The sequence below is a fragment of the Aulonocara sp. 'chitande type north' Nkhata Bay genome, linkage group LG14 (genome assembly GCF_057382095.1).
Source record: "Aulonocara sp. 'chitande type north' Nkhata Bay isolate Kocher_YH1m ecotype deep benthic linkage group LG14, A_spYH_male_GT1.1, whole genome shotgun sequence".
NCBI lineage: Eukaryota > Metazoa > Chordata > Actinopteri > Cichliformes > Cichlidae > Aulonocara > Aulonocara sp. 'chitande type north' Nkhata Bay.
This window is the reverse complement of record NC_141357.1, coordinates 29,693,638-29,707,278: the sequence shown is the minus strand read 5'-3', so window position 1 is coordinate 29,707,278 and position 13,641 is coordinate 29,693,638. Positions and strand designations below refer to the sequence as shown.

General features: G+C 38.4%; 1 protein-coding gene and 1 pseudogene across 1 annotated transcript; both read left to right on the top strand.

Moving 5' to 3' along the window:
- Window positions 1–7,010: 7,010 nt before the first annotated feature.
- On the top strand, window positions 7,011–9,271 carry LOC147314898 (odorant receptor 131-2 pseudogene; annotated as a pseudogene).
- Window positions 9,272–12,496: 3,225 nt separating this feature from the next.
- On the top strand, window positions 12,497–13,429 carry LOC147314897 (odorant receptor 131-2-like). The gene has a single exon (XM_086262004.1). It carries the CDS (start codon window positions 12,497–12,499, stop codon window positions 13,427–13,429), a length of 933 nt encoding a protein of 310 aa, XP_086118130.1.
- The last annotated feature ends 212 nt before the right edge of the window (window positions 13,430–13,641 follow it).

Here is a 13,641-nt window from a genome sequence, read left to right as displayed (position 1 = left end):
ACGTGAACATTTTATTTGTACTGTATAATCTGCAGATTCTGACAGAAATCTGCAACTATCCTTTGAAGCACCGCTCCTCTCTAAAACAGCAATAAGGATCATTATTAGGTTATTTACATTATTATGTAAATAACAAAATAACTTAAAGTAAAAATTGGGAAACGTAAAGTCCGAAGTCTTTATATTAAGGGCCATCTGTCAAACAATACTGTTTGCTCTGGGTCTAAACAGAGCGCGTTGTGTGTGAAGTCTTTTGCGCATGCGGGCCGCTTTGAGCGTTCACACTAGCGCCTTTGCTGTCGCATTTTATTTGTAGTGTGAACACGCAGACAAAAAAATCGGATTTGATCAAAAAAATCGGAATTGAGCATTAAGACCTGCAGTGTGAACGTAGCTTCCAGTTGCTTTTCGATATGTAACTGAATCAGAACAGGTGAATATTGAAATGTATTTTTCTTTACCTTTCTTTCCTTTGCGAAATGTCTATTGTATTGGGGGAAAAACAAATGATCAAACTATCAAATTGTTATGCTTCAATCGCGTTTTATGAACACAAAATGCGCATGTTTATTGAATATGAAAAAGTTGTGTTGATTGAACACAATTGTTTAAGTTTCTGCCAAAGCAAAACATTTGTGTGCAACCAATGTCCACTATTGAATCAAGTAAATCTAACATGGCCTTTTTTTCAGTGTAGGCTGCAGCCTGGCTACTCATCAGTTTGTTATACAGGGAGTGCAGAATTATTAGGCAAGTTGTATTTTTGAGGAATAATGTTATTATTGAACAACAACCATGTTCTCAATGAACCCAAAAAATTCATTAATATCAAAGCTGAATGTTTTTGGAAGTAGTTTTTGGTTTGTTTTTAGTTTTAGCTACTTTAGGGGGATATCTGTGTGTGCAGGTGACTATTACTGTGCATAATTATTAGGCAACTTAACAAAAAACAAATATATACCCATTTCAATTATTTATTTTTACCAGTGAAACCAATATAACATCTCCACATTCACAAATATACATTTCTGACATTCAAAAACAAAACAAAAACAAATCAGCGACCAATATAGCCACGTTTCTTTGCAAGGACACTCAAAAGCCTGCCATCCATGGATTCTGTCAGTGTTTTGATCTGTTCACCATCAACATTGCGTGCAGCAGCAACCACAGCCTCCCAGACACTGTTCAGAGAGGTGTACTGTTTTCCCTCCTTGTGAATCTCACATTTGATGATGGACCACAGGTTCTCAATGGGGTTCAGATCAGGTGAACAAGGAGGCCATGTCATTAGTTTTTCTTCTTTTATACCCTTTCTTGCCAGCCACGCTGTGGAGTACTTGGACGCGTGTGATGGAGCATTGTCCTGCATGAAAATCGTGTTTTTCTTGAAGGATGCAGACTTCTTCCTGTACCACTGCTTGAAGAAGGTGTCTTCCAGAAACTGGCAGTAGGACTGGGAGTTGAGCTTGACTCCATCCTCAACCCGAAAAGGCCCCACAAGCTCATCTTTGATGATACCAGCCCAAACCAGTACTCCACCTCCACCTTGCTGGCGTCTGTGTCGGACTGGAGCTCTCTGCCCTTTACCAATCCAGCCACGGGCCCATCCATCTGGCCCATCAAGACTCACTCTCATTTCATCAGTCCATAAAACCTTAGAAAAACCAGTCTTGAGATATTTCTTGGCCCAGTCTTGACGTTTCAGCTTGTGTGTCTTGTTCAGTGGTGGTCGTCTTTCAGCCTTTCTTACCTTGGCCATGTCTCTGAATATTGCACACCTTGTGCTTTTGGGCACTCCAGTGATGTTGCAGCTCTGAAATATGGCCAAACTGGTGGCAAGTGGCATCTTGGCAGCTGCACGCTTGACTTTTCTCAGTTCATGGGCAGTTATTTTGCGCCTTGGTTTTTCCACACGCTTCTTGCGACCCTGTTGACTATTTTGAATGAAACGCTTGATTGTTCGATGATCACGCTTCAGAAGCTTTGCAATTTTGAGACTGCTGCATCCCTCTGCAAGATATCTCACTATTTTTGACTTTTCTGAGCCTGTCAAGTCCTTCTTTTGACCCATTTTGCCAAAGGAAAGGAAGTTGCCTAATAATTATGCACACCTGCTATAGGGTGTTGATGTCATTAGACCACACCCCTTCTCATTACAGAGTTGCACATCACCTAATATGCTTAATTGGTAGTAGGCTTTCGAGCCTATACAGCTTGGAGTAAGACAACATGCATGAAGAGGGTGATGTGGACAAAATACTCATTTGCCTAATAATTCTGCACTCCCTGTAGAGGGTAAGCTCCACCCTTGTGCTTACTTCTCCCGTCGTCTGCAGAGCAGAACTACGACATCGGGGACAGGGAGCTGTTGGCAATCAAACTCGCCCTGGAGGAGTGGCGCCACTGGCTAGAGGGCGCAACAGAACCCTTTGTGGTATGGACTGACCACAAGAACCTCGAATACATCCGGTCGGCTAAACGACTAAATGCCCGACAAGCCAGGTGGGCTCTGTTCTTTACCAGATTCTGCTTCACCATCACCTACAGGCCCGGCTCTCGGAACGTGAAACCCGATGCCCTTTCCCGTCTATTCACTACCTCAGAGGACCCCAACCGTGAGGCTCCCATTCTCCCTCCCACATGCGTTATCGGAGCCCTGTCGTGGGAGATCGAGTCTGCCATACGGGAGGCCCAGCGGGCAGAACCGGATCCGGGGACTGGTCCCCCGGGATTGCTCTTTGTTCCCACGTCCGTTCGCTCACGAGTGCTACAATGGGCCCACGGCGGAAAACTCACCTGTCATCCGGGCATTCATCGCACCGTCACCTTCATCAAGCGGTTCGCCTGGTGGCCTACACTGGCCAAGGACGTCCAAGAATTCATCGCCGCCTGTCCAACCTGTGCCCAGAATAAACCTGTCAACCAGCCCGCTGCCGGCCTACTTCATCCCTTACCTACGCCAAGCCGCCCCTGGTCCCACATTGCAGTTGACTTTGTCACTGGTCTTCCGCCATCATCAGGTAACACAGTCATCCTCACCATGGTCGACCGTTTTTCTAAAGCTGCCCACTTTGTTGCTCTCCCCAAGCTCCCCACTGCCCTTGAGACCGCTGCATCCCTCTGCAAGATATCTCACTATTTTTGACTTTTCTGAGCCTGTCAAGTCCTTCTTTTGACCCATTTTGCCAAAGGAAAGGAAGTTGCCTAATAATTATGCACACCTGCTATAGGGTGTTGATGTCATTAGACCACACCCCTTCTCATTACAGAGATGCACATCACCTAATATGCTTAATTGGTAGTAGGCTTTCAAGCCTATACAGCTTGGAGTAGGACAACATGCATGAAGAGGATGATGTGGACAGAATACTCATTTGCCTAATAATTCTGCACTCCCTGTATGTTGAAGTTCAGGGTCTGACTGCTGGGCTGGGGTCGACATTCACAAAACTAAAGTCACTTTGGGTTCTAGCATCATAATGCAACTGTCTCTGTCCTGGATGCAGCTTGCACTTTACCATTTATTCATTCCTCAGACTGTGCCACTAACTGAAATTGACTGATTGTAATTCAGTTTATCCATTCCACTTATCCTTATCAGCCCTCTGCAACCCTGATAAGGACCCAGTGGGGAACAGAGGCTGGGTACACCTTGGACAAGTTGCCAGACTTTGGACTGTGGTACCCAGAGTATGAACCCACACAAACACTGGGAGAACACACAAAATCCACATAGAAATACACAGTACCTTCTTGCTGTGAGGCAATAGTGCTAACCACTGCAAAATGTATTCCACTACAGATTACAGAATACATGCCCCATAATGTATTTTGTAATCTATTCCATTACGTTACCTAATGAGAGTAACGTATTCTGAATACTTTGGATCACTTAATATATTATCATGCTTTTTACAACTACATGAATGTACTGTTGCTGTGTGATTTATTACTATTACTGAAGGCTATTCGCCATACCAATACCAACTAGATTTTTAAATCTTAATATAAAATGAGTAACAGTAGGGTGGAGATTAGGTAAGGCTGCACTTTTCGCAGCGATCTCGTATAGAAAACTATTCCACGCATATATAAAACAGGTCCGCGGCTCCGAACCGTAGCAAAGGGACCTCTATGACGCCAATGCACACAGTGCTCGCAGACGCTGCAATTTTGAGCTTCCAGCTGAGCCGCTGTCTCCATTGGCGGGGAGGTAAACATGGCAGGAGGCGTTGGATCCAGGGAAGGATAGCTGCATATGTATGTATATGTGTGTGTATGTGTGTCCAGAGTTTAGCTGAGACAGTGTCCTTCGCCCTGCCAGACTAAGTAAACAGTCTTCCAGCCAATCCCGGTGGCCTTGTGTAGGATAGGAAGAACAGTCTATGCACAGTCTGTTATCAGGATGTTTTTGTTCAGCTCCAGCCTTGAGACCACAGCTGACGCCAAAGTGGTAGCCGCATGAAATGATGGTGGTTTTTACTTTAGTGCAAACAACTCATATGAATTTCAAAGCTGTTCTAGCAGTCTGACACTGGTCTCTTGATCTCCTGTTGGAGAGCCGTGAGCTTCTCCACAATGTTATCAATCTTACGCTCCATTAGTTACTTTTGTGACTGATAGGTTAGTGTTACAGTTTTTTTTTATTGGTTTGGCGCAGTTTTCACAAGCAATTGGTACATTTTCAAAACTCTTAGTACTTATATCACAACAGATCATCAAAAGTGCACCTTTTTCAAACATTTCAGCATATTTTCAATTGTGTTAGTACAATACACATAATGACAAAATATCATTTTCACTACACAAAATAAGTGTTTCATCTAATTAAATGTTTCGTTCACAGTTACTGCCTTTCATAATGTTGTCACTATAAAATTTTTGATTTGCATCTCTTATTATTCAGTTTAATACATTTTTCTGTCATTTAATTCAACCGATCTTAATGTTTAATCAATGAATCATTCATTATGTCCATGGATTTTCAACTTGACTGATTGTTGTCTGGTCATTTGTAAGTTCCTTTTGAGAGGAACAATGTCCAGGTGAAACAACTGCGTTCAGAATATATTCAGGTACAACACTAAACTGGCATGCAATTACTGTAACAGAGGGTGATGGAGCTGGACGCTGCTGTGAATCATCACAAGTATATTTTTGTTGATGAGGCCGCTTTCAATCTAGCAAAAACTAGACACAGAGGACGTAACCTTATTGGGCTACCATCCACGTCCCTGGACAACGTGGGGGGAACATCTCATGTGTGCAGCTATATCTGAAGATGGTGTGGTAGGCTGTAGACCAGTTCTAGGGTCATACAACACTGAACACCTGATAGTTTTTTTTAAATGAACTGGAGCAGGCCTGTCAGGGAGAAGACATCGTCTATGTTGTTGTGTGGGACAATGTCAGCTTCCACCATGCACAGCTGGTTCAGGAATGGTTTCAAACACACCATATTCCCCTTTCCTCAACCCAATTGAGAAATTCTTCTCTACATGGAGGTGGAAGGTGTATGATCGCCATCCCCATGAGCATGTCTCCCTTCTTCAAGCCATGTGTGGAGCTTGTGGTGATATAACTGCTGAGCAATGTCAAGCCTGGATTCGTCTTGCCAGGAGATTTTTCCCACGGTGCCTGAACAACGAAGACATCCACTGGGATGTTGATGAAAACTTATGGCCCAATGTTAATGACCGGCTTGATTAATTGTATAAAAGTGATAAAGATAAAATAAAAAATATATTGTGCTTATGTAAATGACTTGTTGTTTTTTCTCCCTTTTTCGTGTGTGTGTGTGTGTATATGTGTATATGTGTATATGTGTGTGTATATATATATATATATATATATATATATATATATTTTTTTTTTTTTTTTTTTTTGGTTATGCCTGAACATAAGTGTAATATTTGCTGTGTAAAGTTTTACAGTTCAGTTACACTCATTCATCACCGAGGACAATTTGAAACGCTTACCTTGTATTATTTGCTCCTGAATGAAATGATTGGTAAAAGTACTACGTTGAAAAAAGATCTTACTGTTTTGTTTGGGTGAGTAAAGCAAATGCTCTCAGAATATATCACAATGATCATATGTTCTGCAACAATGATTAAGTGGAATGAAAATATGTGCAAATACAATGAACTCATGACATCAGATTTGAAAGAATGACTAGTGGTGTTACAAATGTGATCAAATGTGAGTTTTGTACTGAGAGATTTGAAAATGCACACTTTAGTTGTGAAAATAGTACCAAACCAATTAAAAAAAACTAAGTAAATCAGAGAATTAACTATTCATTGAGGAAATTATTTGGACTAAATTTAATTAAAAGCCGCTGCAGTCAGGTGCTGAACAATTTAAGAAGTAAATTATTTTTGACTAATTCTATTCGAAGAATGGATTCACACAGGACACACAAAAGAAATGCTTTGCACATTCAGGTAGCATTGTTCTCTTCAATTTTATGTGTGAGGTGTTGTGTTGCCAAACAATAATAATAATTTGTGTTGACAGATAAGAGTTGATGGTCAAACCTGGACACCTGATATGTGCAGTAGTTTTATATTTTAGTACTTGAATCGATCTGTTGTACAAAATGTTTCCCAAATGCTTTTCCTTTGGTGACATCTTCCTTTCGTGACATTCCCTCTTGTGTTACAGTTTCAGCTATAAAAATCAGCTTGTGACAGCACACACCTCAGATGTGTTTTACTTACCGCAGGGATGGTTTGGTAAAATGACTCTCTGATGTCTTGTGACTTGTTGTTATCTTTGGGTATTATAGATATATGTCATTATATTATCAACAAGCACCGTGAATACTTAACTCAATAGATACACTTGTAGCTGTGAGGCTGTTTAGGTTGACATCATTTAAACTTTGGTTTAGATAGTGTGTGTGGGGAATTTGTTTTTAGAATCTTTAACCAGATATATAATAATATATGTAGATAAGTTCTTAGAATTTTGGGCCTCTCCACATTTTGAAGATATAAAACAAAAGAATATTTGCCTAAAAGTTAGAAATACATGGCAACAAATAACTCAGTAACTGGTGGTCAGTTGGCAATAAACAACATCAATAATCGGGTCATCATAGTCCAGGTATTAATCTCTGTGTTTCTTTGCATCAACCTTTTGCTAATCACAACATTTTTTATGAAGGATATTTTTTACACAACTATGCGTTACATCTTATTTGCCATTGCACTGTCGTCTGATTCACTTTTTTTGTTAATGACCAATGTCTTGCTCATTTTGAATTATTTTAGTTTCACCATACAAGTGTGGTTGTGTGTTATTATATATATTGTTTTGTCTGTGTACACATTTGTCACACCAGTTACTCTGACAGCAATGACCCTGGAGCGTTACGTGGCCATTTGCGTTCCCCTCCGTCATGCAGAACTGTGCCGAACACAGAGAGCTCTGCACTTCATCCTGATCATTCATGGTCTGAGCTCTGTTCCCTGCATTGTTATTCTTTCTATTTTCTTTGCTTCAGCAATCACCAGCTTCTATACCCAGAGCAGAATTTGTGCTGTTGAAATGTTCATTTTTCACAGATGGCAGGATCATCTTAGGTCAGCTATAAGTCAGCTTTATTTCTTGATTATGTCCATCACTATTGTTTTCTCATATGTGCAAATAATGAAAGTGGCCAAAGCTGCATCAGGAGAGAATAAGAAGTCGACATGGAAGGGGCTGAGTACAGTGGTTCTTCATGGTTTCCAGCTGCTGCTGTGTCTTTTTCAGCTCTGGTGTCCATTTATAGAGGCTGCTGTCCTGCAGATTGATTTTATGTTATTTATCAATGTGAGGTACTTTAATTACATAACCTTTATTCTTGCTCCAAGATGTTTGAGTCCTCTAATTTATGGCCTCAGGGATGAGATGTTTGTTAATGCACTGAAATACTACGCTCTCTGTGGCTTATATAAGAAACATTCAACAGCTTTTTGATTTATTATGTTCTAATGTATTCCAATAGAAATACTCATAGATTTCCTTTTTTTTTTTTTTTTTTTTTTTTTTTGCCTGTCCCGTTTGGCTCTTTTGCCATCAGAATTGTTGTCTAAAGGCAAAGAAAGATGCCCAACGGATTTACTTTACCAAACTGACCATCCCAGCCTTGCCGTAATGGTCCATTTGATTCACCTTTTATTGTTTATTTTATTTTCACTTACTGAATACGGGACAGACTTGACTGGGGGAAAGAAGGGGAGAAAGAAAGAGGGAAAGAGAAACAGCTGAGAAGAGGGACGGGGGAGAAGGGCAAAAGACAAAAACCAACAGAACGGGCAGAGAAAAAAAATGCATATATCAATCACCTGGATCACCTGCTGAGAAAGAAAAAAGAAAGCAAGCAGAAGAGAACAAGAGTAATAGAATAAACAACATCACAATGATATATGGGAATATAACAGTAAATACTAAATGTTAAACCAAATAATACTTGTACAGCTGCTGTTATTGTGTATATATTTATTTATATTTAGATTTCTTCATACATTCTTATATAGTTCTATATTGTGTATTGTGTATTTTGTTGTACAGTTATTTTATTTTCAACTTTAATTTATATATTTATCTTTATCTTATTCTTCCCAGTTAAATTTACCCTTCATTCTAATTTGTGTTGTACAGTTATTTCATTTTTAACCTTAATTTATATTTTATTCCTTCCTAGTTAAATTTACCCTTTTTAATTTTTCATATTTATTTCCTATCTTATTCATAGCCTTTTCCTTTTTTGTTCTCTTTAGGTCACGAGCAGTTGTCCAAGCATTTCACTACATATCGTACTGTGTATGACTGTGTACGTGACAAATAAAAATTTGAATTTGAATTTGTGCAGCACATAAGATCAACAGAACACAGTGTGCTTTGAGGTAGGAGCCATAAAGGGTGTAGTTTGTGGGTGTGATCACCTGTGTGTACACCTGTGAGCATGGACGCGCTTGTTTTTTGTTTTTTAAAAGGTTCCTTCATGTAATAATCTGCTACTCATAGATTTCCAGTGTTTGAAAGTGGTACTGATAAAGCTGGCTATTCCATTCACTCTGCTGGTCTTATACTTAAACTGATGTATAGTATCTGACCCTTTTATGCTTAAATTGATTTTAGTTTGGCAACAGTGTGGATTAGGAGCAGTTAAGTTGTTGTAAAAAAATAAATTTTAATTATTTACTTATTGTAAAACTTATTGTACTCATAATTGTAACTGCTTCGAACAAAAGACATTTAATTGTTACGGTAAAAAATGTACTGAAAATAAATTATTGCCATACATGTCCACTGTCCATTGCTTTATTTAACTCCGTGTAGCCTCAGTCTAATTCACTTAAAGTGACTTTACATTTCTGACTAACAGGCAATATTGAAATGTTACTTATATTGGATGTCTTCATATTCTCTCAATCTCAATCCTGGCAAAGCTGAACGTCTTGTGATTGACACTGTCAGCTTCTGTCAGGAGGTCAGTCATTACTGTGGCAGGTTCAACTAAGAACCAGCATTTAGCTTTCACCCAGTTCCACCAGTCCTGTTTATTAAAAATGAATCAATTCATTTCTTCAGTGTTGATTATTGTATCTCATTTTTCACATGCCTTTCTCTGTCCTCTTTAGCCTATCTACAACTGGTCCAAAGGGAAGCAGCCAGGCATTATTCTTACTTCCTATCACTAGGGTTCCATCAAAGTCAGAAAAATATTTTAATATTTTATTAATGACATATGAAGCTTTACATGGGCAGGCTCTTGTGTACATAGCAGACCTGCTCAGATCCGCAGCAGGCCTGTGCAGTCATCAGCTCAGGATCTGTTAACTGTTAAATTATGTTAAATCTGAGGGTGACCACACTTTTCAGGTATTAGCTCAAACCTTGAAAAAAAATGCACTTGTTCCTTTAGCCCATCTAGTTGGTTGAATCCGTGAAGAGGTCAACATGGAAAGGGCTCAGTACAGTGGTTCTTCATGGTTTCCAGCTGCTGTTGTGTCTTATCCAGCTATGGTATCCATTTATAGAGGCAGCCATCCTCCAGATTGATTTTATGTTATTTGCCAATGTGAAGTACTTTAATTACATAACTTTTACTCTTGCTCCAAGATGTGCGAGTCGTCTAATTTACGGCCTCAGGGATGAGATGTTTGTTAATGCACTGAAATACTATGCTCTCTGTGGCTTATAAGAAACATTCAACAGCTTGTTCATTCTGGTTAATATATTCTAATAGACATATTAAGACATTTATAGGGATGGTCGGAGTTGTACTGATAAAACTGGACATTCAGTTCACTTTTCTGGCCTTATATTAAACTGGTGCATAATAACTGACCTTTTTCTTCATTTGATTGAGCAACATTTGTGTGCAAATAAAACATATTGTACTTGGGTTTCTAACTTCTGTAAACAAACAAACAAAAAACCCATTTAGTTGTTACAATGAAAAAATGTCCGAAAAAATAATTCCTGCTGCTCATATAGAATTTGTGTCAGAATGATTAATAGTGCAATGTTCATTTCTGTTTGAAATGTTTTATCGAACTTTGTGTGACATCAGTCAAATGCCATGAAATTGGCTGTACATTTTCTGGCGAACAGGCAACAAAGCACTGATACTTTGGCACCAAATGGACTTGTATTCTGATTTGTTCCACTATATTCCTCATTTTGCCTTGTGGTGAACCATTTGTAGCATATCAGCTCAGCTATTTTAATAAAATGAAAATTCATGACCGAAACTTGTTTAACAAGTAAGCCGAATTTACTGTGGCATCTTCTACTCCTCTGCGTGGCCTATAAACAAAGTGCACGGGAGTTAGCACTTGTGCAATTTTCATCAAACATTTCTATCACAACTAAGGTAAAAGCATTTGGAAACAATGACTTCATAACCTTACAAACTGTTCAAGAATTTCCATCACAGCTAGTGTAAAGGCAATCTATTTTTTCTCAGTACATGCTGTGCAAGTAAAGCGTTATTGATATGTTATGAAAAAAGGACTCAGTTTTTGTGCACATGATTTGAATAAACAACAAGATGATAAATTTAGTTAGGAGCACCAGTTATTTCAGTGGACACCATACAGAGTGACCTAACTGCTGTTTTTAATTTTCAGTAAGTAGGCCAGTTTGAACCCATATTATCTGCAACCATATTGTTTACTCACTCCGTTTGCTGCCTTTGTTTGACTTTCTTTTTTGAGGTTTTTACAAAATGCAGGTCAGACATTATATCCTGTTTGAAAACAAGATTAATTTTCTGTATGCTAAAATTCACATATTTAGTCTTCCATTTTTTTTCTTGTTGAAGTGAATGTTATATTGTTAACAAAGATTTATGATGTCTCTGCAAAAAGCATCATAAAAGTATGAGGGTAGTAAGCAAAGACAGATATCCACAGTGCCAAGTGGAGGTAAGATGAAAGTGCTATAAGCATACTTTACTGAACCTCAACAAAGATTCTTAAATGAGATACTGTCTTTGATTGAAGATTGGGCAAAAGAAACTTACGTGTTTGCTTTTTTTTTTTTAAATTACTGAATGATTCACAGGTCAGTGTTAAGTAGGTCAGGTACAAGTGTTGGAATAAAAATGAGTGAAAAGGAATTGAGTATCCAAAGAAAAAAATGAAAGTCCTTCAGAAAGCCCAGAGAACTGTTACTTACGACCAAACTAGCAGTACTTCTGATCTTATAAGTCGGGAATCATGCGAAATCTGAATCTTGTGACTGTATTTCATTGAAAAAAAAAAAGGTCTGTGTAGCTCCACACAGCTCCAGTCAAGTACTGAACAGCCAGCAGCATTTTTTCAGCATTTTTTTTTTCTTTCAAAGAACTGATTGCCGTTATCTGGGACATTTGGGACAGGCACAAGAAATGCTTTATATATTTATAGTGGCAGTGCTGCTTTCTTTTATTAGTTTAGACTATGATAGCTGTGGGGTATTGTGATTTCAAACAATAAATTGTTTCTAAGGAGACAGGTAAGAGTTGATGGACAAATCTAGAGACCAATTACATGCAGTAGTTGTGTATACTTGAATCGATCTATTGTACAAAATGTTTCCCAAATGCATTTCCTTTGGTGACATCTTCCTGTCGTGACATTCCCTCTTGTGTTACAGTTTCAGCTATAAAAATCAGATTATGACAGCACACACCTCAGACATGTTCTATTTACCGCAGGGATGCATTGGTAAAATGACTCTCTGATGTCTTGTGACTTGTTATCTTTAGGTATTATAGATATATGTCATGTCATATCAACATGCACTGTTAATGTTTAACTCAATATATATTCCACTTATTTTTACTGTGAGGCTGTTAAATTTGAATTTATTTTAACTTTGGATAAGATACTTTGTGTGAGATTTTATTTTAGAATTTAGAAACCAGACATGCATTCATATATGTAGATAAGTTCTTAAGATCTCCCCATATATGAAGATTTAAAACTATTTGCCTAAAACTAATAAATATATGGCATTAAATAACTCAGTAATTGGTGGTCAGCTGGCAATAAACAACATCAATAATCAGGTCATAATAGTCCAGTTACTTATCTCGATGTTTCTTTGCATCAACCTTTTGCTAATCACAACATTTTTTATGAAGGATATTTTTTACACAACTATGCGTTACATCTTATTTGCCATTGCACTGTTGTCTGATTCACTTTTTTTGCTAATAACCAATGTCTTGCTCATTTTGAGTTATTTTAGTTTCACCATACAAGTGTGGTTGTGTGTTATTATATATATTGTTTTGTCTGTGTACACATTTGTCACACCAGTTACTCTGACAGCAATGACCCTGGAGCGTTACGTGGCCATTTGCGTTCCCCTCCGTCATGCAGAACTGTGCCGAACACAGAGAGCTCTGCACTTCATCCTGATCATTCATGGTCTGAGCTCTGTTCCCTGCATTGTTATTCTTTCTATTTTCTTTGCTTCAGCAATCACCAGCTTCTATACCCAGAGCAGAATTTGTGCTGTTGAAATGTTCATTTTTCACAGATGGCAGGGACATCTTAGGTCAGCTATAAGTCAGCTGTTTTTCCTGATTATGTCCATCACTATTGTTTTCTCATATGTGCAAATAATGAAAGTGGCCAAAGCTGCATCAGGAGAGAATAAGAAGTCGACATGGAAGGGGCTGAGTACAGTGGTTCTTCATGGTTTCCAGCTGCTGCTGTGTCTTATTCAACTCTGGTGTCCATTTATAGAGGCTGCTGTCCTGCAGATTGATTTTATGTTATTTATCAATGTGAGGTACTTTAATTACATAACCTTTATTCTTGCTCCAAGATGTTTGAGTCCTCTAATTTATGGCCTCAGGGATGAGATGTTTGTTAATGCACTGAAATACTACGCTCTCTGTGGCTTATATAAGAAACATTCAACAGCTTTTTGATTTATTATGTTCTAATGATCCACAGATTTCCAGGGATGGTCAGAGTTTTACTGATAAAAACAGACATTCTGTTCACTCTGCTGGTCTTATATTAAACTGATGCATAATATGACCCTTTTCACCTTTCTATTGTTCTTATTTTAAAAAATTTTGATAACAGGCAGCTTGCTTTGTGTTATTGTAGTCTTTTGTGGTGATTTTGCACTATATAA